The 27,179-nt window shown below is 41.1% G+C and overlaps 1 protein-coding gene across 3 annotated transcripts; it reads left to right on the plus strand.

Moving 5' to 3' along the window:
- AZIN1 (antizyme inhibitor 1) lies at nucleotides 1-26,832 on the plus strand. Of its 3 annotated transcripts, XM_054058994.1 has the most exons (12): nucleotides 3-270; nucleotides 5,317-5,454; nucleotides 13,050-13,247; nucleotides 15,300-15,473; nucleotides 15,697-15,869; nucleotides 19,401-19,535; nucleotides 20,693-20,774; nucleotides 21,188-21,262; nucleotides 22,368-22,533; nucleotides 23,105-23,223; nucleotides 23,397-23,611; nucleotides 24,240-26,798. In XM_054058994.1, exons 3-12 carry the CDS (start codon nucleotides 13,146-13,148, stop codon nucleotides 24,349-24,351), a joined length of 1,353 nt encoding a protein of 450 aa, XP_053914969.1. In that variant the 5' UTR covers nucleotides 3-270; nucleotides 5,317-5,454; nucleotides 13,050-13,145; the 3' UTR covers nucleotides 24,352-26,798. The 3 variants fall into 3 exon arrangements, with proteins under 3 accessions (XP_053914970.1, XP_053914969.1, XP_053914971.1); XM_054058995.1 differs by lacking the exon at nucleotides 21,188-21,262 and having other exon boundaries at nucleotides 1-270; nucleotides 24,240-26,811; XM_054058996.1 differs by lacking the exons at nucleotides 3-270; nucleotides 5,317-5,454 and adding an exon at nucleotides 14,142-14,312 and having other exon boundaries at nucleotides 13,107-13,247; nucleotides 24,240-26,832.
- The last annotated feature ends 347 nt before the right edge of the window (nucleotides 26,833-27,179 follow it).

Consider the following 27,179-nt stretch of genomic DNA (forward strand, 5'->3'; position numbering starts at 1 on the left):
CGCCGCTCGCCTCGCTGTCTCGTGGCTGCGCTCCCGCCTCCGCCCGCCGCCCCGCGCCCCCGCCGCCCCGGCTCCGTGTCTCTCCGTGCCTGCGCCCCCCGGTCCCAGCGCCGCGCTGCGCTTCCCCCGCCGGCCGCCCCCGCAGCCTATGGCCCTTGAAGGCGCCGCTGCCGCCGCCTGTGTTTCTGCCGTAGGTTCCCACATCCCTCTTTAAAAATTCCGCCTAAAAAGAGAAGACGATTTACCAAATCTTTCGGGCCGTTATCTCACGTGAGTACCGGAACCGGGCGGGGGGAAGGGGCTCCGCGGGGAGCGGTGCGGGGCCGGGGCTTTTGTCTCGTGGCACGCGATGGACGGGGGTCTCCCCCGCCCAGGCCGGGTGAGGGATGCTCGCCGGTCCCAGCTCCGCAACGAGCCGCAGGGAGACGATTCGCCGCCCTTTCTCCCGGCGGCGCGGGGCGACACCGGCAGCCTCGGAGACGGGGAGCGGCGGGAGGAGCCGGCACCGCGATACGGGGCGATGCGGGGCGGCGGGAGGAGCCGGCACCGCGCTGCTCTTCTCCCGGCACTGCCCGGGCGCTGCGATGCGGGAGGAGCAGAGCGATGCGGGCGGAGCTGGCCCCGCGCTGCTCCTCTCCTGGGGCCGCCCATGCGCTGCGGGACGGGCGGGCAACACCGGCAACCCGAGAGACGGGGCACTGCGGGAGGAGCCGGCCTCACGCTGTTACTCTCCCGGCGCTGCGATACGGGAGGAGCGGGCACTGCGGGGCGGGCGGCCGCGCTAACATGGCGGCGGCGGCGGGGTGCGCGCCTCGGCCCAGGGACCCCTCGCCCCGCGGGGCCGCCCCAACATGGCGGATTCCTGCGGGGAGGGGGGGGCCGCGCCCCAAGACCCTCTTCCCGCCCGGGCGTCGCCGCTCGCCCGCTCCGCAGGGGCCGTGTTGCGCGGCAGGGACCGATCCATCCGGGCTCCAACGCCCCGGCACCCCGCCTGGCACCCGCGTGCGCGGCGGCACAAGGGACGCTTCCCTGGGCGAGCGCTGGGTGACGGGGCAAATCGCGCAGAGCGGACGAGGACCTCCGAGCATCCTTTCCTTCCCTTTCAGCAGCCTCCTGCCTTTCCCAGAGAGGTTTGCTGGCTGCCCGGAGACCGCGCGTTGTCCCCCTCCCTGTGGTGAGTTTGTGGAGCAGGTTTGGTGCTGCCAGTCGGGGCTCAACCTTCTCAGCTCGACTGCCGCCACGGCTCCACTCAGCAGGTGCTGTGCTGGTGGCTTTCAGGAAGGATGGAGCAGGGGGTCCGGTCAGCGCACAGCTGCCAGCTGGAAGGGTGTGTGAAGTGTCTGCACCTGGATGTTGGGGTGTCCCGAGTGTGCGTGTGTGCTTGTCGCGGTGCCGTTCCCCGTTCCGCAGAGGATCAGCAGAGCTGCAGTGCTGTTCCTTCTTCTTCTGTAGAAGATCAGCAGAGCCTCAGTGCCGTTCCCCGTTCAGTAGAAGGTCAGCAGAGGTGCCTGTCACTGGTTGTAGGGGGCTGGAAACATGGTGTGGGAGCAGGGTGTTCATGTGTGTGTAAAGGGGATGGTGTGCAAATGCAGGGATGTAGGGCAGCTGGCGTGGCCAAGGAGGATGCTACAATGGCTCCTAACTGGACAGCACTGCAGGTCTTCTCCAGTTGGCAGTCTGGGCTTGTTCGGAGTCCTGGAAGATGTGTGTCTGCTGGGGAGGCCCTGGTTGTGGTGAAGAGGGGAGTAAGTGAGCTTGCATCTTCTTTTGAGCCTTTCCGAAATGCATCTCCTGCAGTGCAGAACCCTGCGCAGCTGACATGTGCCAGTAGGCAGGAGAAGCGCTGTGTTTCAGACCTCTGCAGCAGTCTCAGGTGACTGAGCAGGATTTGATCGTGTGGTCCCAGTCGAATATAGCCGCCCTACATGAAAACACCATGTGGCGTCCAATAAAGCGGATTAGGCCTGCCCACTCTCCCAGCTAGACGTGTGGCTGGGTCTCCTGTGTGGTAGTGGGCTGGGGCGGGAGGGTATGCTGCTCCACTTCTGCCTCCATCCCAGCTGCTGGATTTTTGGCTCCGAGGGTACTCCACTTGCCCGCTATTCTTCCCTGGATAAATGTGGGAGGTGAATAATGGTGATGGTAGGAGGGGTTTGTTCCAGTCTGGACTGGTCCAGTCTAGTTCTTTCCTTCCTGTCACCGTGTGAACAATGCTGCTGCTGCCGTGGCTGATGCTTGCAACACGGCAGCCCCCTCCCCGGGTGCTTCAGGCTGTGTGAGCTCCTTTCCCCGCCAGCCCTGCCTGCCGCAGGCTGAGCCCCTGCAGCCAGCCAGCAGCCTGCTGCCCTCCGTCCCTCCCGCTGCATCTTGAGCTCTGGGGGAAGGTTGTTTAATCCCCCAAAAGGAGGGATCTTTACATCACTTTCAGTGGCGGAGGGTGTGGTTCGTTGGGAATGTTTCTCCTCTGGGGACAGTTTTACTGGAGGCTAGAGGCAAGCAGCTTGTGCCTCTGGCTGCTCCCTTCGCTGTGAGGGTGGTGCAGGTGTGTGTTCACAGCAGTGCTGGGCTGTTCTCAATTAAAGGAGAAAGAGTGCTCTGGAAGGGAATTGAGACTGTCCCTTCCTGAAAAGGAGGCTTAATTGTGTAATGGACTCATTCGGGTATAATGGCAAATTTCATTTCAAAATCCTATTGATGTAGCACAGGAGCAAGGGTGCTGTTAAAGGGAGAATTCCTCAGGGACCTGTGCGCCCTTCAGGATCTGCTCTCCCCCAGGGACCGACTCCACAATGCCCTGTCTCTGATCTGGAAAAGGCCTATTGTAACATAAGAATAGCTGGCGGTTTTGTGGACCAGAGTAACTTTGGTGCCTCTAAGTCTGCCAGTTGGTGTAAATATGCGAGGTCATCGTACTGCTGGATTTTTAGTGTTTGATTCATGGTTATTTTAGCTCAGGTCACTGAAGGGTCTCCTGTCAGAAACCGAGAGATGTAGTGGATCACTTTTTCCAAAGAAAGTGAGTTGGTGCCTGGTTTTGTAGGCCTGACTGTGTTTGGTGTGGTGACCTGAGAAGAGCCTGGCCTGCTAGTGCTTGTAGGGCTGGCTGTGGGGATGCAGTTCTGGCAAAATTGTGCCTTGTGGGCGACTGGGGGGGTTAATTTGTTCCTCAATGAGTGTTGCTATTCCCAGATGAAGTACAGCATTGCTGGTTGAGCTGCAGTCAAACCTGAGGCACCTGCTAGCGGAGTATACTAACAGATGATATATAAACGCATGCATGTAGGTGTCACTTGAGCGTTAAAAGGCAAAGCTGCCTTCTTGATTATTCTTGCAACTCAAAGCCTGCTGTTTTAACAAATAACGCTTTTATATCTACTTTAAGAACCTTAGACAATGAAAGCTTCTTTGTGGCTGATCACATGTGCAGCGTTTGTCCATATGGGCTATGCATATCTAATACACTTCTGCTTAAAATGGTAGTCTGCTCTGCGGTAGTACAGCAAAATAACTCTTTGTGCTGGTTAAAGCAGAGTAAAATTACTATGGTTTGAAAAGCTCAAATCATGCCATTTTCCTCTGAATATTTAATATCGGCTATCCTGCACAACAGAGGGCAGTCAGGATATTTTATATATGTTTGTGTAGATCCTTCAGTTAAATAATTCTCACTTAAATTCTGAAGAACAACTAGAACTCAGTGCAGCTCAGCATTGACTATTGCTATAGAAGTTGATCTGTTGCTGTTACAGCTCCATGGGAACTTTCACTGCATGCTTCCTTCCTGGGACATGTGAAAGTATTGGCATAGTACTGGAAGTGATATTTGTCTGAAGCATGGCTTTTTAAGTTTTGTGTTAAAGGTCATGTGCTCTGCCTTGAAGCACCTGTTCTTTATTATTTGTTTTGCTGGGTGGGTAAGCTTAATTTGTAGTCACTGGAAAATTTGTATTTCTTGAGTATAATTCTGGAGTGTAAACAGAACAGCACTAGAAAATAATGGAGCTACTAGGTTTCACAAAAGGAAAGTGTTGCCAGCTTTTAAAACTGTTGTGTGTACTCGGAAGCAAAAGCTATTGACAGCTTGCTTCAGTGGAAGAAAACAAGATGAAATATACTGCATATACATAAGTTTAGCTGGCAGAATTCTTTATCTCAGTTTTGAAGTACTGAAGTTTAGTTGTGTATGGTACTGAATGCTAATATTTATGCTAAAGCTGAGGAGTTGCTGTGGAACACCTTCAAGTTACATTCACTCTGTAATTCAATACTTCACACTAGTTTAGTTTTCTAATAAGTGGAAAAATACACTTCAGCAGTTTACTTAACTGTAATGTGGTTGAAAAGATGTTCATTTGGGTTAGATGATTCCCAGAAATTAGTTTTTTGTAGTCAGTACATGTAGTTTCCCTCAAATAATGAGAGCAGCAAAGATTTGGTTTTACAATAGGTTGATACATTCCGTGTTTTGTACTGTAGACCTCAGTGAATTTGTAGAAAATCTGTTCTTTGTTGGGTTTACACATGATCAGTTCTGTACTGTATTTAATTCCATGAAAATGACAGTTCCTATTAGAAGGAATAACTTCTCAGCAGGGCTGGTTAATGTTTTGTTGACTGCTTTTTATGTCCATTGTACTGTTGTGTGATTGTTTTACCTTAGTTTGAGTAAGTTAGCCATGTACTTGAAAATACTGCTTTGGTATGGGGTGAAACAGCCTTTAAGAGCCAGCTGAAACATTCCCTCATTCCTGAAGGGAAGCATAAGTTTCTTTTACTGCCTTGCTCATCTCTGGATTTATCTGTATGGTGTTCAGTTTCACTATATAAAGCACTATTTTTCACCCACGTAGCTTTTTCACGCACATGCTGTGTTCATTCACAGCAGAGGGAGAAAGAGCATGGTAAGGGAATTCTAAAATAGAAAGGAAGTGGGGAGGGGAAGAATCGTGGTGGTTACAGGGTTAAGGGATGGTAGTCCAGTATTAAGGCTACTACCCTAAAGCAGGATCATTTAGAGCTTGTTGCCTTTAGTTTTGAAAATCTTCTAGTTCAGACTATGAAAGATAAGTAGAAAGAAACAATTTCACGTGCTGCATTCCTGTGTTTTAGCAGTTTTTTGTACATCTAACTTGGTCTGGCTCAGAGTCTACATTCACTATTGAAAACTGGGCGTTTTATGATTATAAATTTTCATGGTGGGGTGTTGCAAGCCTCCTTAAAAGCACCACTGAAAATGCAGTTGTTAGATCTTTTAAGATAAAGCTTTTCTTTCATTCCATGTGTGAAATTTATTCTCATATGTGTTTTCTCCCACAGGGCAAAATCTCTGATCAAGTTTACAACTATCCAGAGGGCTTAGGAGAAGTGCTTTATAGAGAACAGTTCGACTTCAACGCTGAGCCACCTTGGGAACCTAGCTGATGATAGTAGGGTTCCATCTCCTAACTTGTCCATGTAAGTCTCTTTGCCTTCTTTCAGCATCTGTCTGCAGGAGGATAAGCACTTCCAAAAATACAAACCACATGTATTGTTTTTATGATAAGCAAGATAATCGTCTCGGTGTAGATTATCACAATTTGAATAGTGGTGTGCCTTTAATGTGGTACTCCCATTCATGTGCTTTTCTCAAGTTATCTGAGTTTCTGAGACTTACACATCGTGAGTAAACTTTTGTAAACAGTTACTTTTCTGAATTAGGGCTCTTAGTTGCAGAAATCCTAAAATAAAATGCCCTAATTTCAGTCTCTTCGTAATTGTGAAGTGATGAATTGGCACTGCGTGATTGTTAACATCAAATCATGATTTGCAGAGTACTGTGTAACTTCTTAGGGTATTTTGTACTGAAGTAGTTAAAATTTGCCATTGTAAACAGTAACTAATGCTGATCATGAAGGGTGTGCCTTTCCAAATGCATGTCTCTATTATTTGCTAATTACTATCCACTTCCACAAATAGTTGTAGTTGAGCTACAGTAGAATGTGGAATTCTTTGTTGGATGGAAATCGTGTACCAATTATAAATGCCTTTAAATTCTGAAGGGGCAAATAGTTAAAGAAAAACAAAACCCATGATAACTGAGAACAAACAAATGCGCATAGCTGATCTTAAGGAGCATAGAAAGCTCTGATATGTGTGTGGTTATTCTTTTCTGTTAAAATAAAACGGTAGCTTCATGTGGTTTTAACAATAGCCTTAAAAGCATTTGTAATATCTGAGTTAAGCTGATTTTTATACAATATTACTTTTTTTCCTGTCTAGCTGAAGGCATTTTTGTTTGGCTCAGTACCTATAAATTATATAATGCTTTTTGATGTAAAAGTTGAGAATGAGAGTAGTTAAGTGCATCTGACTGAGCCAGGTACTTTTTAGAGACCACAGAGTCCAGATGCCGATTGTGTTAGTATGTCTCCTAATAAGGTACTGAATGTAGGTTTGAAAATACTGTGGTAAGGGAAGCACAGGGTGAGCTTGCTTTATCATGGTTTCTGGCTTTGTCTCTAGAGGTTTTGTTCTTCTGGTTTGTTTGAAACTTACTGAATTAACAGCATGTATCTGGTTTTATGTAGATGACTGCTCTATTCAAGTGAATAAAGTTAACACTAAACAGTCTCTGAATATCAGGTATAAGCAAAAGATCTGAGAATTTTCTCTTGTTCAGTTTCTGAATTTTGGCTCTTTTTAGTGTGTGGGCAGAACTCTTGCATGACGTTTTGCACGTCAACATTTTGCTCTTCAACAGCAGTAAAGAAGTAAAAAGATAGGGAAGGCAGAAGAATTTCCAGGAGGAAGTAGTGAATAAAGTAAAAAATCTCAAGGTACTATAAATGCATTTTGTTCTGAAGGAATTTTGGCTTTGACCAAAGTTTTTCTCTTTGTGGAGAGGCTGTTCTGGTCACTTCATACAGATAGCTCTTTCTCTAACTGGTAGATGTGCTGTGGCAAATAGTGCAATGTATAGCTTGCCCTAGAGTGAGAATGCCGCTGGATTTGCTGTATTTGTAGCCACATGTTCAGATGATCTGTGTGTAAGCTTGGATCTGTAGCGTCTTCAGTAATAACGTAATGTACACAAATGTAAGTAGTTTGGTATGGAATGTAGTAGTGATCTAGGCAGCAGTAGGGGGCAAGTATTTGCCAGTAAATCTGTACATGTTTTGGTGTGCACAGTTAATTGCCTCAAACACAGCTAAGATGCAAGTTAGCCACGTAATTGGTAGCTTGAGTCTTGTTCAGCTTGTAAAGAGATTTAATTGTAAAAAGGTCAATTGAGCTTTTAAATGTAATTATTAATATTGTTTTTCACTGGAACTCATAAAAATCTTCTGTCTGAAGGTGTATTTACATTCCCATTAAACTTAACTTCTTTTTTATAATTCCCTCCCTCCCACCTGTGTCCTTGTATTAGACAGGCCAAGGAAGAACTTTGGATTTGGTTCGGTCTTGCTCTTGAAGCTCTGACTTCCCCAGCAATCAAGCAACTGTGGTCTGAAGTCTTGCTCCTTTGAAAATCTGTACTGTTTATTGCCACATCTGGTTGATTTGAAATGGAGGGAATTGAATGGAGAGATGGCAATCTGATCTGTTAATGGGCCCTGCCTATGCCACGAGAAAACAGTGGTTATCTGGACTGCTTAGCCTTTAAAGCTCTCCTGACTTTGTCTAAATGAAACTAGGTGGTGATCGGGAAACAGGAGGGCTAGGAAGCAATAAGGAGGCCAGATACTAATATTGACTAAGCAAGTAAAAGGATATGATAGGGAAGTTACTGCTTGCATTGTGATGAAAGAGAAATGCTGGTATGGTGCCACAGCAGTATACATGCACTTACAAGAGCACTCATTTTTGTAAGCTTTGCTGGCTCATTGGCTTCAGATAACGTATTCAAACATCAAGGAAGCAGAAGGTAGTTCTTAAAACCATAGTTACTATAGAAGATGTCAGATGGGGCGTTATTTTTTTAGTATCTACACCCTTTGCTCGCTTACTTCAGTACAGATGTTCTTGTTCCATTTCTCAGTTAACTGTGTGGAATACTCCTGAGAGAACAGGAGAATACAGCTGACCTAGGCTGTGTACAGGTGCTCTGCTGTGACCTGCAGTGGATTTGTGCTGAGAGGTAACTTTGATAAGGTACAATGTCTATTGCAATTGTAAGTAAAGACACCTGCTTCTGCATTTCCATCACTTGGTTAGTGGCTGCATTCAGCTGCCTAAATGGTAAGGGTGTAAAAGGGGGAAATGGCATCTTGCAAATTTTTTTTTTTAAGCTACTCCCATTACTCATAGGCATGTTGTGCACTGGAAACAGAGGGCTTGTTTCTACTTCTCTAGTATACCTGTTCTGTACTTAATTGCTAATGTTAGTGACAAAATGCTTCTACGTTTTTTATCTGTTGCCCTTGAAGAACCAACATTGTAAGGAATATGAGATGAGTGTATTTTACCTCTATGGTTTTTGCACCAGCATACTTGTTAATCTCATAAATATTTGTTTTGCTTAATAAGTCATGTAGTTGTAAGGTATTATTTGGAACCCATTTGGTTTGCAGAGGAAGTCTTCAGTAAAGTAACCAAACCTTAAGTTTCCTTTTCTTTCATGCCAGACAATATGTAGTTCTGACAATTTAAAGAAAAAAAATTGAAAATTGTGTGTGTTATGGATGCTTGCACATGACAAGCATGTGTTTAGTTAATCGCTTTTCAGAGCATTTTAATTTTCTTCTATTCCAGATGTCTGCATTAATTGCAGTGTTTAAATATGTAAACTTTAGATAAAAGTTCTTCATCTGGGAAGTCATTGTGTTAAACCCTAAAAAGCCCGAGGATGTAAGCTTACTTCAACAAAAGCAATTGCATGCCTACGTAGAAATCTCATACCACTTGACAGCTTTTGTTTGCCCTAAAATATGTCCTGGGGCATTGTGCAGACTAACATTTCAGGTGGTAAAATGGGTGGGGTTACGTGCCAAGTCTGTCAAATCATGACTTGCAGCAAGTCAGCACTTCCAGCAGGGACTGAACTCTGCGTACAGTAATGATTTCTGAATCATCTTACAGACATAGAACAATTCTTAAACCATTGTCTCTGTTTCCTTCTGTATGTGTTCATTTATCTGCCATGAATTTTATCATTGTTTCTGCCCCTCCCTCAGGAGGGGACTGATGAGCTGACAGAACAGAGCAAATTTATAGCACAGCCCCAAATCCTACTGCAGGTATTAACCCTTAAAGAAACATTTCTCAAGCATGTGCTGTTCTGTGGTGACGCTGTAGCAGTGCTGGTAGGAATTTCAGTTTTCTTTTTGTAGGATATTTTGTCTTGTTCTCAGCAAGACTGGAAAGATATTATTTCTTCCAGAGCAGAAGAAATTGGAGAGGAATGGTCTGTTCCTCTGAGGTCGGAAGTTGGTAGGCTAATGCCAGTGTTTTTAACTAGATGAACTTCACGAAATGAAGAAGCTTAGATGTCATGGGCATGACCTGCATCAAAGCTAACAAAAAGCTCTTGCTGCCTAATTAATCCTTGCTTTTGTCAAAAGTTCATGTGGTCGATTAGTTGAGCAAAGCACAAGTGTCTTTACTGTGTTTTATGGAGCAGCCTCCTTGTCTGAAGCCAGTATGCTTGGTTTTGCTCTCAAGCATAGTTCTTTCTTAAAATGTTTGACTTGAGATTTAACTTGGACTTACTCTACTAACTTACCAGATAAGTGTTCTTGTTGCTGTTTTTTTGTGGAGGAATTAGTGCTAAAGGGGCCTTCTCCCCTGACATGCTTTATTTAAATGAGTTTTCCCCCCTCCTCCTCACAGGATCTTCCCAAAAGTAAAAGAGCAGCTTTTGGAGGCTATGCCATCTCTGTCTGAAAGCTATAGACACCACATGGCTGTGAAAAAAGCTTTGACTACTACAAACTTAGCTTAAATCTACTCCCATGTAACTCAGATGAACACAAAGACTCGAAGAAAGAAAGCGAGCTGTTATTTAGATTGAGCTTCTTAATTTGAAATATGAGGCACAAGCAGTAAGCCTGCAGGGTGTGTGAGAGTCTAAAAATCTGTTCAGCTCTGTGACTGGTTCCACTGGGTGGGTGAAGTGAGACTCCCCAGCAGGGCAGATCGGAGGTGTGCATTCATTCAGTGGAAGAGAGTCTGCACGCTTTGGAGTGCAGGAAGTGTCTTGTGAGGAAAAAAAACCCAACCAGCCAAACAAGAAAATTAAAAAACCAACAACCAACCACCTAAACTTTAAAATCTGGCTAAGTGGTACCCTTGTATATATAAGGATCTATATACAGTAGATCCTTAAAATGTTTTAGTTTTTCCTTAAGGCTTTTTAACAGGTTTGTGCAAAATGTCAGGGATCTGTGAGCTTATCAGAAACACAGATTTTGTCCAACTTGAATAAACAGTAGAAAGAAGCTCAGATATGAGGCTTCTGCCAGCCCGGTCACTTCTTACGTGCATTTGGTTGCAGGTACTTAGAGTATTTACTGGTTGGTTGTGAGTGGGGAGCAGGAAGGAGGAACTGGGATTGTGGAAGCTCATCCTGTACAGTTACTGTGTCAAAATGTTGCCACTAAGTTTTGTTGAACTGTTTTGGAAGTTGGAACAAATTAGATATGCCCTAAAAGATGCTACATATGAAGCATAAAACATTTATCCTCCCACCTCACAAAAGGTGTTTTTTAATGGTTAGTAGATATGCTACGCTGGAATACGCTGCTGAAAATGGAAACCACTTTGCTTTTGAATGTGTTGGCCATGATTGTCTAATTATTCCTCTCTCTGGGTATTTTTTTTCTTGCAAGAAGACAACAGAAGAGTTGCTGTTCCTGAGGGTGCATGAAGTACTTTAAAACTTAAACAGTTTAAGTGGTAGTCTAAAGAAATTATGCTAAAATGATTCAATGCTGTTGCTAGCTTTTTTCTTTCCGGGGAAAGGGGGTGGGGGGGGAGGGGAAGAAAAAATCCACCCACCCCCCCTTTTTGGTACTCTGCCCCTGGAGATAATGGATATTTTATGGAGGTGAACTTGTTCAGGACTGTGCTGATCAGCTAGCAAATAAAAAGTACTGATGGAGTTCCTGTTCAGAGGGTGACATTAGCTACATAAACATGACTGTGATGGTCATGTTTGTTTCACTGATTCAAAGTCAAACTTCACTTGAAGTTTCTTTTTCTTTTTTTTTATTTTGTGATGTTTTTTAAGGAGTTTCAGCTGATACTCAAATGTCTTCAGTCACATGTCAGTTTTTCCGTGTTGCTGATGTCTACCACCTAGTCACTGTTTTTGTAGTTGTAATTTACTTAAATCCTTACATCAATGTGATAATTATCTTGTTCTTTCATGATTGTTTTGGATCCTCAGGAATCACTTAAATAATCATGTGGCTCACTGTTGTGAGACAACTATGTTCTCACTCAGCATACTTGTCTATCTTTCAGCTTGTGAATATAACTGAGGAGTCTTGCTGCCATTAACTTAAATTCACCTGGCAGTACATGCTTCTCTTAAACATAGGTGGCATATTTGAGTTAGGCAGAAAGCATGCAAAATGCTGCGGGCTCTTTCCCCTTAGGGTGTGTCTTAGTATTAGTTTGAGCAAAAGTAACTTTGTTCATATTATTAACAATGTTGACCAAACTTATGTTGCAAATAGGGAGGTGGTAAAAGAAACATGAGAGGCCTTGTAAGCATTTGAGGCCAAAATGATAATCTTTGCCTTTATAGGCTCAGTGAAGCTTTTTTTTTTACTTTCAGCTGTGATGTTGCTGGTTTCTATGGACACTATTAATTAGAAAAGAGATGTTATTATTTTAAGGCCAAGAACAGGTGGCTTTACAAAACAACCATCACTTTTTATAAATACTGTGCAATTTCTGTAAGGAGACTTAAAAAAAAAAACCCAAAAGCTTAGTGTTCATGTAAAGAAAGAATCTAGTTAACTGGCTGGTTTTGATCAGTCTTATGGTAGTCATAAAGGTGATAAATGAAACAATGTCTGGTCAGTCAGTTGCTATACAGTCATCAGTAATAAATCATTTTTTAAACAAGACCTGCAACTAATGTAAACTGCAGATTGTGTTCATCAAGTAAGGTTGGTGAAGGTATATAATCAGTTGTTGGTAGTTCCCTGCTGCTCTACCCATTTTTATTTGAGACTATTTAACGCGTATTATTACACTGTGTTAAATAAGGGTTTCTAACTTTGGACCTTGTTGATTCAAGTTGTCTTTGGGAAAGCACTGCTTATAAACAACATATGATTTGCAGCGAAGGCCTGAGGATAAACAAGATGCAAATAAAGCTGGGCTAGAACTGTTACTTTCTTTTAATACTACTTCCACTTACTGAGATTAATTGTCATTTTTAAAACTACTTCTACCTAGTGGCTTCCTTCAGTAAATCTCTACTGAAGTAAAGATTTTTTTGAAGTGTTGTGGGTAATGTTATGAGCAAAACGGCAAAATAAGTATCTAGTAAATACACCATGTGAAGGTATTGGTTTTAAATTAGCATTTAAACAAAAGCCAGCATGCTAACACAAATACATGTACTTAACAAATCAATGTTAACATTTAATTAATAAATCACAAGTTTTCTTTAAATTCAGAAATGTGTTATGGAGAGTCCTCCAGTTGAATGCTTAATTACTAAAGTCACTTAAGATACTATATTTAAGAATAGCTGAGCTGAAGTGTTTGTACAAGTATGCTACGCTTGCAGTATTTTCATAGTTGCATAAGCTCAACATAGGTCAGTGTGCACACAGTCTGGGATGTTTCTCAAGAACAGCCTTGCATCAGTGGTTTCTTACTCATCTTTAAGTTAGTATCAGATTTCAAGTATGCAGCTTCTTTTGTTCTTGGCTTCAGTAGAATTGCACTGTCCTTATTCCTGGTAAATGGAGGGTGGGCAGAGGAAAAAAAATTTTTTTGTAGGATGTCTGTTAGTTTGTAATACATCAGATGTAAAAAGCTCTTTCTAATGTTTAAATAGTGACATAATGTGTTTTGTGCCTCTTTTCCCATTGATTTGTTTCTTTGTACAGTTTGTTGCATAATTTGAGGACCCGGATATAAGGCTTGGAAGCCCATCCCCTGTGTTTCTTGGTTTATGACTGTCGGCTTTGTGGAATACGGCTGAGATGAAAGGATTTCTTGAGGATGCAAATTACTGCATTGGCCTGTTGGATGAAGGAGCAACTCTTGCAGATGTTATTGACAACTGTATTTATGAACATACTCATGTGAGTCTTCAGTTTTCAAAATCTTCTGGTTCAAATTTGAGTCTTCAAACTAGGTCAAGGTATTTAGCATTGATGAGCTGACAGAACAGAGGACAGTTGGCTAGAACTCACCTTATGAAGTAGCTTCCTGTTCTAATTCAACTTCTTTGCTGTTTGTTTGCCTTGGCCTAAAGGCTGTTGAGGAAATTTGGGCAACAACTGTTACCTCCCTGAATGTGTCTAGCAGGGAAGTAGTTTTGCGGGTGTAATTAAATACAGGTTCCTATCTCATTCTCTGAAGATATTTTGTTATCAATGAGGTTTAGACCAGGAACCTGAAACTGAGCAAGTTGATATGGCTGAGTTAGAAACACTTTTCTCTTTGCCCCAAAATATGGTAAAGCGTAGACAAATGTGTGCTGAGCCAGTTTAAAGCCATGTTTAAGATTTCTGTATCAGTCATGCTTGTATGTTGTACATCTTCCCAATGCCCCTCTCTCCATTGGAAACGTGGATATGAGTGCATTGTGAGGTGTAACCCTTTTTCTTTCAAGAGAATAAGCTGGTCTGAAAGCTATTAAGGTTGATCAATCTACTGGGAAAAAAATAATTCTGTGTATGCAACAGAAGCTTTATTGAATAAGGCTTCACTTCTTAGGAGGTAGGAAGATGTTTTAGCCTTTGTTTTATAGATAAGGTTGTACAAAGTGAGCCTTAAAAAAAATTTCATTCAGGTAATCCTGTATCCTTAATATGCCGTACCTACGAGTTGTTTGCCTTTCCCTTGGTTTATCGGAACTCATGTTCAAATGCAAGTGCTCAACTGTAATACAGCAAATAGCTAAATCCCATGGCCTTCTGAAAGCAGATGTAGGATTCCCAAGTCCTGATTCCTAATATTCTTTTTCTGTCTAGCGAATAAATAGGTAAACCACTGGCAACATGTCATGTCTCCAACCACTGACTGGCTCACAGAGGATAGCTGCCTCCTGCTGCTTTCATTTACTCCTTTAGCTCAAGGGGTAGAGGCCTGTGCCATGGATCTAAAGCTCCAGATCCCATTCCTGCTGGTGACCCATACAGGGGGTCAGTATGCTTCCACCCGATGGAATTTCTATTTGTGTTTTTTTTTTTAAACAGAAATAAAGACATTGTGTACAATAAGCCACGACATAGTTTCATATCTGCGAAAGTCAAGTGCTAGAATTCACGTTTGATGTACTGTCTTAATTCAGATTGATCATATATTTTGTGATGGTCTTTAACTCATGTATAGTAGGCCATTCATTTACTGAAATTTTACTGAGTGCACATTATAAACAAATATAGAATGATCTGTTTGGATTTTGATCCACTACATCCACGTCATGACTTGGTATTAAGAGAGACAATGGTAGCAGCTGCACAAGGGGGACTTAACAGTTTCCAGAAAAGTACCTGTGTATTTTCTTATCATGTACTTGACTCTGCAACTGTGACACATGGAGTTTAGGTCTTAAAATTGTGTTCAAACTTTGTACTTCACAAGCTGTGGAGAACAGTCTTAAACTTGACTTCCTGAATTAAAATACTGTGAAATAAGTTTTCGGTTAAATAAGCTGTTAGCTAGATGTTAAAATAACAGTAGTGCATTAGATTTTATTCCTTGTTTAATAAGCTATTAATTATTGAGACTGTGGAAGCTTTCGTCCCAGTGATTTTCTTTCTCCAAATGTTGTGGATTTCTGAAAATACAAAGTTGGAAGAGATTTGTAATCTAATCTGTATTTTCAGATAAAATCAGTGTTTGGCCTTTAAGTAGTACCTCTTGATCAGGAATCTCAGAATAGTGTCTAAATACCATTCCCAATATCTCTGAAGTGGTAGGTATTCCCTTTGATATATTTTTTCAACTACCTCAGATTGCTAGGTGAAGGGGAAAACAAGAAGATTGTTCAAGGTCAAACCTAAAACTTAATAGCAGGATGAAAAAAATATGCATAATTCTTTAAGACTTCATTTCATAGGTTATTTATGTTCTAACCACAAATCCACAATTTCAGATGTTTTATTTTCCTATTTTTCCTTTTTTAGACTGGAAAGAGAGCATTTTATGTTGGTGATCTTGGAAAGCTTGTAAAGAAGAACATACAATGGCAGAATGTGATGGCACCAATAAAGCCATTTTATCCTGTAAGATGCAATTCTACTCCAGGTGTACTTGAAATTTTGGGAACCCTTGGTGTTGGATTTGCATGTTTCAGTAAAGTAAGTTTTTTTTATTTTCTTATTTTCTTCCATCTCTGCTGTTTTACAATCAGCTTTTTGGCATTAAGTAACTGGCTGTTGCAAATCTAGTACTTCTGCCATAGCAGCAGTGGATAGTTTTTTTTCTTTCATGTGTTTGATTATTTAGTCCAGTACTAGAGTACATCTAATAAAAATTAGTGCATCGAGCTGTGTCAAACTCTGGTATGCTCCTGTTTTTCAGTGTGAAATGGCATTGGTACAAGACCTGGGCATTTCTCCTGAAAACATTATATATACAAATCCTTGCAAGCAAGCTTCTCAGATAAAGTATGCAGCAAAAGCTGGGATAAACGTCATGACTTGTGACAATGATATTGAGCTGAAGAAAATTGCACGTAACCATCCAAATGCTAAGTAAGTGTCAAAATCCTGCTTTTCCTTTTAATTTTGCCTATATTCTGGGTTGTTTGAGTTGGAAGTAAGTACATGGTTTCTTTAATACTATTCACTTGTATCTGTTTTCCTTTCTCTGTCTCGTTTGCAGGTAGCTTTTTTTCAACTTTCTTTACTGAGGTCTCAACTCTCTAATATGATAGTAAGGCCCTTGTTTGGGAGAAATCTTGCATTTTGATTTCATAGGGCAATCTTCCAGTGAAGGTTTCAGTGATTAAACCTTGAAAGTCTGTCACCTTGCCATTTGCAGGTGCATCTTCTTCCTTCTCTGTTGTGGCTCTGGTTTTTTCTTTCAGGGTGTTCTGTTTGGATTACTAGTGGCTTCAGCTGAAGTCAGGGCTGAGACTACCAGCAAATAAGCATGTGCACTGAGTCCCATCTAAGGTCTGGGCATACTCTGCAGGCCTAGTAGAAATGCCTACAGGTATTTCTGCACAATTAAAACAGTGAGGAACTTGACTGCAGTTCTGTTTTTTGTCACTTTGGTATTGGCCAAGGTACTTTCAGTAGAGAAGTGATAAAGCTGATGTTCTGGTTATTAAATGAGAATTTTATTGCTGCCACTGTATTGTGGTCTCTTTTGGACTGATAGGTGCTCGTGTTATTAAGCATCATGTCCCTCACATATCAGTACTTTGTGGGCCATACCTTTAAGAAATTTGCAGTCGGAGCCTAAATGAATGTTAGTGCTTTCCAGTAATCAACAAGAACAGCTTCCCACAAATGTAGTCAGAGTGCACTAAAACTAAATTCCTGATGTCCTTTACAAAGCCCTTTGGTCTAAACAGTCATTATTAGTGTCATATCTTCTCCCAAAACTGTGGCCATAGTAGTAGAATTGGGACGATTCTCCCAAGTTCAGTATCTGGAGACTCTGCTCATCCCCCCCGGTGATTTGTTGGTTTTCTTTTAGAAGACTACCACCATACTACCATGTTGCTGTTGCTAGTGTTTACACTTGAAGGTCATGGAATCCTATCAGTGTTTTGCCTACTGGAGAGTACTTCCTGTGGAAAAAAAAGTTACTTATGATGAATAATTTTGTGTTTAAAATGTTGACCTTACATACTCCATGCCTTTGAAAGCCTTAGTAATACTAAAGCATCTCTTACATCATTAGTATTTTGCCAGTTATGACTGGGTTTATTTTTGCATTGATTTCCTTGAGCCTATAGCCTCTCTTAGAAGATGTTGCTTATCGTAACGTTCACAGCAGGAGAAGTCATGATGCGGGTTTTTATTTGGTTAGAGAAATTGTAAGGCAGGCAGACAGAATTAAGGAGTTTGAGCTATAGAAAAACAATATAAGCTCTTTACTACTTCTCAAGGATCCCATAGTCTTAATATTTGAAAAAGTTCGTGTTTACTGAGGGCAAGAAACTAAATTTCTACGAAAGAACTGCAATTTGCTGTATAAATTTTCTAAAAATCTGATTGCCGGTTGCCACTGCTGGATAGTGGCTTGTTCGCATGGTTTTAATTAGTCTTCTTATTCAGGTCATTAAAACTTTGATGCTGAAGTGACAGCTGGGTTTTCTTCTGTTTCTTCCTTGGAAAGTTTCAGAAAGTCAAAGCCTCTGTATAGCCTTGTTCTTCCTGCGTGTGGCTGCCATAGCTAGGTTGTCTTTTTGTGGATGAAGCTAGTTATGTTTCAGCTGAGGAAATCCTGCTTAGAGCTGCAATTCTTCTCATTTTCTGAAATTTTTTGTAACTTTCTGCACTGAACTCAGTTAATGGGTGGGTCTCTTTATGTAACTGATGTTTCTGCCTCTGGAAGTCTTAGTAACTTGAATGATTGAATTTTTCTTTAAGAAAAAGGAGTCAGAAAGGAGTGCTTAGTCTTTCATTTCTTTATTATAAACTTTACCTGGAAAAATTCAAAGGAAACTAAGATTGCTAGTGTCTGAACTCCGTTAGAGGCATGGCTGTTATAGGTATCAGTGCTTCCTTAAAAATAAAAAAACCCAAACACGTCATCCTCTAGACGTGCTATAACTGGCTGAGTCCCAGGAAGAAGGATCGTACTAATTTCTAGAAATCAGAATTGTACTTTTTCAGTGGTTTGCGCTAGAAAAATACCTTGACTAACTTACAATGCTTCCATAACAATTCATCAATAAAATTTAACTTTGGGTGTCTTCTTTCAGAAACAGCTTTGTCTAATCTTAGTCTGTGGTTACAAACCGTAGTATTATGGATTTGAAACCCTTTTGTTTTAAAGAATTCAACTTTTAACAATTCATTCATTATACCTTCTCTTTCCAAATGCTTTACAAAACATTGTCTGACAACATTTATTGCACAAAAGTGTCTGTGCTAGTGGAGCAGCAGGAAGCAAGAGGCCTGTCAGTTTCTCAAGGTGAATGAAGGGGTATAAATTAATGAGGATTGCTGGGCAACCTGTGTGAACTTAGGATTTTTTTTTTCCTCTTCATAAAATACATTTTAAATGTATCGTGAGATGTTTGGAAAAGACTTTTAGAGTCAGGGTAGCTGTTAAGCAGACACACTTTGTAGTGGCTAGGCTAAGTTTTGCTTGTTTCATGCCTTGCAAAGAACTAATTCACTTTGAGTGCAGAGCTTTCATCACTTGTTTATGCTCCCAGTCTCAAGTAACTGCAGTGTGCTCCGTGCAGTCTATGTAATGTCATGACAACTTCTGTTTAGTTTACTATGTGGCTAATGAATTAATTGGTCTTTATGGTGGTGGTGGGGATGAGGAAGTGAGTGACTTTCAGTGGACAACAATTTGAATTTGTGAGTTTTGGGGAAATACCTCTAGAGGGTTTAATATGAACATGCCTTTGCCACTCAAGTGATAATTTAATGTACCGAACTGTCATCAACTGGCACTGCAGTTCATCAAACCTGTCCAGAATTAGGCTTTGACAGGAGGGAGGAAGCTGTCCCACTGTGCAATAAGACTGTAAGAGGTGGTACATGCTGCCTCCATGCTACACAAGTGCCCTGGAAGAAGGAGCAGGGAATGGACTGACACCCCTACCCCATCCCCAGTCTGTGTGCTCAGCCAAGTGGGGAAATGGAGGGACATGTCCAGGATGTGCTTTCAGTGTGTCAGCCTGGTGTTCTCAGGATGCTGAGTTTAACCAGTCTGATACATGACTGACTGAAGGGGAATCTTGTGTTCTCCTCTGCTAGAAAGGAGGACAGAGATGGGAAAAGTGTTTTATGAGAAAGTGTACCTTATAAGAAGATAACATTCTTTCATTACAGCACTCAACAGACTCTTGCTGCTACAAAAGAGTCTTAGTTGCTGCTTTACGAAACCCCTTGTCCTTGTTGGCTCCATGTTTTAGCCCCTAATTGCTAGTTTTCTCTCTGTACAGGATTGTTTTTATTAGGTTCACTTGACTCATCCATCGGTGGAGCTGGAGTACTGACAACATAATCAACACACTTCTGACAGTCTTCAGGCCTCACATGTGCTGATGATGTAAACCAACTGCCCCAATCATCTTCCCCTTCTCTTAGGCTCTTACTGCACATTGCCACAGAAGACATCACTGCTGATGAGGAGATGAATATGAAGTTTGGCACCACCCTGAAGAACTGTAGGCACCTCATGGAATGTGCTAAGGAGCTGGGAGTCCAAATAGTTGGTGTTAAGTGAGTAACTTCATTGTTCTCTGCTGGATAAGAGGATGTTTGTATGATGTGCTTGAGATTTTAGAATACAAAAAAATCCTCTCCTTTGCTCTGTTTTGCAGCATTTTTAATAAACAACCAAAACTGCCCCCCCCCCCCCCCCCCCAACCTTTTGGATCATGAGTTTTTTCTCACAAGCAAAACATTAATATTAAAATTTAGGTCCTGCTTCGCTCTGCTCATATTAATGGCAGAAATGAGCCCTAATGTTCCGAGATGATTACTTCCAAATGATCTGTGGTATTTTAATTTCAAGTTTGACACAGTGATTTCGCTATGTGGAGGAAAAATGCATGGACAAATCTTTGTTCTGCCTGCCTTCAGCTACTAATGTTACATGCTCTTGACTTTTAAGAAAGTGACCAAACAAGTAAAAAGAGAGTGGGTCATCAAGAGAGTAAAAACAATGTTTAAAATGGAAGCCAGATTTTGAGGATTTAAACCACAATTGTTTTGATATAAATCTGTTTGAAATTGATGTCAAATTAAAGCATAAATGTACTATAATCATTAAGAATTACAAATCTATTTAAAAATTAGATGATACTACTGTGAAAATGTACCTCATGTATGTTTAACTTTACCAGAAACAACATAGCTTTTTGAATTTTATTTAAAAAAAAAACCTAAACAAAACTGCAGATTCATGCAAGTAAGTTCAAAAGTGACCTTTGCCTCAAAATGGCTTTTCTTAAAGAAGTGAGCAGATCTGGAGTAGAGAACATCATAGCTTAGATATGTATGTCTATGGTGTGTCCAGAGACAGCAGACTTGGCACTTGTTTGTTTTACTCCTTAGTTACTACCAGAATTATGGCATTACTTAAAACTGTTTGATAGTGAAGACTGAAAGGTTCAGTAAATCTGTTATTTCTTAAAGACAAGAGTATCGTAGGACATTGTTAGCATTAAGAGTAAGACAGGGTTCAAGTGCCAATCCAATGGACTAGAAGGCAATCATCTGAGCTTATTTTTTTGTAGTTACTGTATTAGCATGTAAGCTTGTCTTGAGACACTTATGAATGAGTTGCTTCCATTGCTGTTCCAGATAGTGAGACAGTTTGCTTAGTCTGAAAGCTGCATGGTTCAGTGTATTAACTGCATTTTTATTTCTTTCAGATTTCATATTTCAGGCTCTTGCAAGGAGCTGCAAACGTACATTCATGCTATATCTGATGCTCGGTGTGTGTTTGACATGGCTGTAAGTAGATAAATACACATGTGCAGTTGTTACATTAGAGTATTCTGTTCTAATCATACTAACAGGCCAACTACATTATTTTCCAAGTATATTAATGTAGGAAGTGGAAATTTTAGTGAAAATAAATACTCTGGTGAGATGTGTGGTAGAAGTAAAACAAATGCCACACAATGGGAGTTGACGTTGCTGTGGGACTTGAGAATTGTGTAACTGGCATCTGTTGCCATCACAATGCTGTTAGTGCTTGGTTTAATGGAGCTATACTGACTTTTACAATGCTGTTACTCCCTTACTAGGTGTATTCTGTTAAAAACAATCTTAAGTACATAAAAAACAACCGCAGTAAGGAGCAACAAGAAATGTTTTTGTAGTTATGGTTGTCCGTGTGCTTACATTCTGCCTATGCATTTTAGGAAGAATTTGGCTTTAAGATGAACATGTTGGATATTGGTGGGGGCTTCACAGGTTCAGAACTTCAGCTGGAAGAGGTAAACATGTTGGAAGTTGAAATTCCTATTTTGATTTAGGAAGTTTAGGTGTTTAATCTTCAAACTGCAACATCAATAGTTTAAACCTATTCTAAATTCTGTGGTAGACTGTAATTCATCAGATGCAAATAATTGGTTTTATATTCTTTATCATGTGGAGTGTAACTGATCCTTAGAGGGCAGTGATCACTCTTTCTTTTTAGTCTTATCCATATTGGGTGAATGCTGACTTTAAGCATGTCCCCAGGTTAAATTACTACCCTAAGCCACCTTAACAGTAGTAATTCAATTTTTTTGGTGGCTGACCGTTGTCTAACTGGTTACTCTGTCGCATGGTTTGGGCCATGTTTGTTTAGTGTGCTTTGGATCGTAAACTGTGTTGCTATGGTATGAAAGTTTCTAGTACTTGGCCTTAGAATGGAAGACTAAATATCTTGGTTTTATCTTTGCTTTGGCTAGCCTTAAATAAAATTCATAATGTTGATTTGGCCTCAGTGGGATCTTTAGTATGCAGTGGCACGTGAAACAGAATAACCTGTTTACACTCTTACATGTTTTAAAGACAAACTTGAATGTAGGATAGTGAAAGTGATTCGACACAAAGTTACTAACAACAATCGGGGCTCTCCTTTCTTGGTTCTAACTGTTCTGTTACTTGTCTAAAATATTTGCTAGTTTTTCAAATATCTGGCTTCAGATTTGAAATTCAGTATTAAATAATTAATTTGGTTTCTAATAGAACAGTATTCAAAACCAATCACAAGAAGGCCCTTTCCTTGTTATTATGAATTAATATGTAATTCTAAATCTATTTTGCTGCATAAACTTTGAAATCACTTGTGCAGTCTTGAGTGTACCACAGCTTGAGCTTTGGTTGGGAGGAGGGCCTGTGTGGTGCTTGGACTTGTGATATTCAGTCTTCAGTATTTACGAGAATGACTTGTTTTCTTAAACACCTCTCTAAATTTTGAGCCTCTGGTAAGGGCACTTGTCAGAGAACAGGGGACAGAATAAGCCTTTGGTGTGCTTCCTAGAACTGACTGAAAGAGTGTGTGTATCTGGTAGACACATAAGCCAAGTCTAACCTCTGACTTCAATTCCCTAGGTTAATCATGTCATCAGGCCATTGCTGGATGTCTACTTTCCTAAGGAATCTGGTGTTAATGTGATTGCAGAGCCTGGATGTTACTACGTCTCATCTGCATTTACACTAGCAGTCAACATCATTGCAAAGAAGACTACTGAGTATGATAAACTTCTTCCTTCTGGAGGTAAGGGTCATACTTATCTTTTACATGTTATCAATCAGTATAGGTAACTGCCTGCTTTTAGTCAGGATGGACTAGTTTGTCTCAGCATGTATTTAGTGTGTTCCCTTATGTTTGCATTGTAATCTGCCTTTTGGGTCCTGACCAGATCTTATCCGTATATCTCAGTTTGTGCTACATTTGTGGGGCACATATTGTTTCCTTACTAGGTTTGACTTCTCAGTGGTGGTTAAAACTATACTGGGCATTTAGCAGCAGGTGTATTAGAAAGTTCTTTATTGGAAGAACATAGAAAACAGTATCATAGCAGAGAAGCAGCTCAGTCTAAATTAGAAATTAGATTTGTATTTTTAACAGTGATTATTACTGAAAGTATTAGTTCTATTAAGCCTCGCACTTAATGTTACAACTGAATTTATAATCTGGTCTCATACAGATTACTATGCTTGTAATTCTCCCATTCCAGTATATATGGAATCCCCTTGCCAGGAGAAAGCAGTTGACTTAAGTTAGATTGCAGAAGAACTACTTATGACAAAGAATGCATACAAGACTGCTTCTTTTTTACTTTCAGTGGAGCAAGCCAGGAATGATGATGAACCAGTATTTACCTATTACATAAATGATGGTGTTTATGGTTCTTTTGCAAGTAAATTGTCTGAGAAACTGAATACTGTCCCAGAGGTTCACAAGGTGAGTCCTCCTATGTTCTTTAGAGATAGTCCTTACTTATGCTTGTCTTTTATATATAGCTTGTTAAATATATATAAAACTATATATTCTTTATGAAATTATCCTCATGTATCTCTGAAAGTTTTCTTATTTAATAAACTGAAGCCTGCATTACCTGGATCATTTCCATATAGAAATACAAGGAAGATGAGCCTCTGTTCACAAGCAGCCTTTGGGGTCCATCCTGTGATGAGCTTGATCAAATTGTGGAAAACTGTCTTCTTCCTGAGCTGAGCGTTGGAGATTGGCTGATCTTTGATAATATGGGTTCTGGTACCTTGGGTGAACAGTCTGCCTTTAACGACTATCAGAGGCCACTGATTTACTACATGATGTCTTTCAGTGACTGGTAAGAAAATTGTCCTAATAGTGGTGAAGATTGTTTTACTTCTTTCAGGAGCGTACGCTTACAGCCAAATATAAGTTACGTTTGATGGCAAACACAGGAAGTTGCAACTGAGCACAACGGTGTGCCCTTTCAGTTTGTGGGTTTTTCACTATTCTGTCTGACTTTGCTAAGACTAAGCTGAGAGCTGTGGTAATATGCCTACTTTGCTTTAGGACTGACAAAGGAGAGCAAAATGCCCAATGCGGACTGATGGTGGTGGTAGTTGTTGCTGAATAATAACCTTTTACTGTTTGACATCAGCTGAGGTTTCCTAATAACTACTAACTGCAACTAGCGTACAATAATAGCACCATCCTAGGCAGGAAGGGCAGTAACGCTGTTGTGGGTATGGTGAGGGTTGGGTAACCTGTTCCAATGTCAAGGTAGCCACAGCTCCGTGCTTCTGCCGGTGGAGGCTTACAGCCTTTCTGTGACTTCCAAGCGCTTGCACAGCTGATTGTCCCTTCTGCTGAGGGTGGGGCCAACCTACCCAGGGGCAGCAGACCTCAAGTGCTATATTCAAGGCTAGTTTCTGATGTGAAACTGTACATGAAAATACTCTATAAACTCACATCCTTTTCTGCTGCAGGGATGAGATGCAAGATACTGGAATTACTTCAGACACATTGATGAAGAACTTCTTCTTTGTGCCTTCTTGCATTCAGCTGAGCCCAGAAGACCGCTTTTCCACTGCAGCTTAAACAGGCATTAACGCTTCATTTAGACCTGCAGTTGCAAGTCTGTAGTTTGCCTGGTCAACATTCCAGTGTGGAAGAAATGGAACAATCTTGAACACAATTCATTCTCTTCAAAACTTGAAAAAATAGTAATAGCTAATGGGGACCAGGCAAAACAAGCTACAGCTACAATTCACCATGGGGTGGGAGGGTTAGGTAATGGTGTCCAAATTTAAAATCAAGTTCATTCAACCCCTGAGCGTTAAAATATGCAACAAAATGGATGACTTAGTGGAGATGGAAACCCATCACTTGGGTTCTTCAACAGTTTACATACAAGTACACAGTTTTTATACTAAGGATTCCTGTTAGAAAAGTCTTGTAAAGTTATTGTCTTTTGCCCAGATATATCAAATGTCATTGGGAGACCAGTGTGACTTCATTAGATGTTTAGTGTATTTAGAATGTGTAAATTTGTGCTTTGAACTGTAGTTTAATAAATGTAAAATTGCATCATAGTATTTGTTGTATTTGACCATTGATGTATTCCTTGTATGATTGCAATAAAACTTTGTGTAGATTTTAATGTTTTTCAGGCTAACTTTGGGAGGAGCTAGGCAGAAGAGGTAGCTATGAAATAGATGTATACATCTTTGTTTGAGAAGCCTTCTTTTCTCTAGCCCATTATTTGAGCCTTGTATCAAACCATAAATAATTGAAGCTTCATAAACCTGCGCGACTTGAAAGTCATGTAGGCTTCTGGAAGGCTAAAAGGCAATTTTGGGGTGTTCTTAGAAATGACCTTAGATTCAGTGTTTAACATTAAACAGCAACCTGCAGTAGTTGTAGATGTACACAAGGAGGGGCAGTCTTTTCACTAGTGTGCATGTAGTGCCTCCGAGGCAGCATGAGTTAATCCACCTCCAAGTTGTCACAGTACCTTTAGCACTTTTTTTGGTGGTGTTATCAGAAAGTCTAGCTTTTGATGTTGGCTTGTCCTGTGTAGTGCTGATGTCTAAGGGAAGGGCTACAAGAGTCTTCAGCAACCTTGATGTGTGCTCTTGCGCTGCACCTAATTTAAGTATATCCACACAGTAAAGGTAAAGCACATTACAAGAAGTATGTCTGCCAACTGCATCTAGTACCTGGAACTGCTAAAATCTTCAGAGGATTTCCTTATGTTATGAAGTCTCTTATTTTTTTATGGTCTATTTCTTACTTTCTCATTTTAACTTCCTCTTCTTAAACTGGGGAGAGAGGGAGGAGAGGTGTTAGGGCTTTGAAATGGTGAATTACGTTCTGGAACCTGCAGTCAAAGAGGACTTTCTAACTCTTTAGTTGGAGGTAAAATGTCTAATGTTTGGTTGCAAGCATTATTTTACATGAGTGCTAGCTAGTAGGTAATATTAATTTCTGGTTTATTTCATAGAACTTGAACTTTTATTTGAAAGTGAAGTCTCAATTCGATCTCATCAGAACATTTTACAGGCTGGCTAAAAGAGGTACAAAATGGCCTATGCCTCGAGGATGCACTCTAAGAAATGTTTATTTACTGGGATTAAATGTGGAAGCAGGAAAGGGGAGTAAATCATACTGAGAAAGCTGGGTTTTTTTCTTGGTTTTCCTATTTTCTTTAAAGCTAAAGTAGCCATCCTACTGTTTCAGGAAGTGCTGGGCATTTCAGTCTAGCAGTTGAATCTAGCAATTTCTCTAGACAAAATGTAGGTGGCTGCCTGGTTTCTGACTAAATACAAATTACAGTTGCTTAAGACAATAGGATTCTGTTACACAGTCTTAGGGAAGTTGGTTTATGTTAACTAACAGATCAGTGGGAAAAAAGTTTGTCTCCAAATGATACAGTGGTCAGAGCAGAAATACTGCACAGAAGACAGTTTGCCATTAAAACAACCTGGAGTTCGAATGCAGCATGTACCTTAAATTTCATTTGCTAAGTGTTTCTGTTATATTGTAAATGCAATTCAGAATTTTGCTCCAACTACAAAAGCAAGTGTTTCCTCTTCAGTACTTGGAACTGATGTAGCTGTGTCCTGCCCAACACCTCTGTGACTCCTCTCGTTGGCTGAGGCCAGTGCTCGAGTAGCCCTGCTGGTACAGCTGGCTGTAGTAGCTGGAAGTTTTTATGCTGTTCTGTGCAACTAGTGGTTTTGTGTATAAAATAATTGCTCATTGTGTACGCTTGCTGTGGCCTGAAGTACTTCCCTGATATAGCCCCCTCCAGCGCATGCCATTTCCCAAGGAAGATCCAGGGCCGCAACCTGAAACAACGCTGTTACTAGTGATGCCAGTCATTCCTCAGGAACGGGAGAAAACAATTCTACCTTGTCCTTGTGTGTGTCAGCAGCTGCGCAACTGGCTTACATTGGCTCACAATAAAAGTTGTTGCCCTGGATCCACCATTGGATGTGTAGCCACGTCGTATCTACTTTTCATTGCTGCTTTGGGGGGCAGTGGAGCAGTCTGCTCATGTATTTCGTGGTGAACTGAGACAGGTTTGAACCCTGCTTTTAAAAAGAAAAGAAAAACAGAAGCAGATGCTTTAAGGTAGAGCGTGCACTGACGAATCAGGTTTGTGGCTCTACATAATCTCTTAAAAAACCCATTGCTTTTAGTCCCCTATAGCTGGTAAATGCTGTACTCTGCTCTAGTGCTTGATCTTGCTGATCAGCTTTGCTGACTCCTGCAAAGACTACAGGAGACCACACCTTTGGTCTCCTCTTGGCTCAGGGGCAGAGCGGTGGTGCTTTGGGCTTTGCCAAGGCTTTAGACAACAGCTGAAAAGCAGATAAACCCTTGTAGAGAAACCTGCTCATCACTGCAGCGAGGCCCTGGTG

This window comes from Cuculus canorus, chromosome 2 (assembly GCF_017976375.1).
Source record: "Cuculus canorus isolate bCucCan1 chromosome 2, bCucCan1.pri, whole genome shotgun sequence".
NCBI classification, from domain to species: Eukaryota; Metazoa; Chordata; class Aves; order Cuculiformes; family Cuculidae; genus Cuculus; species Cuculus canorus.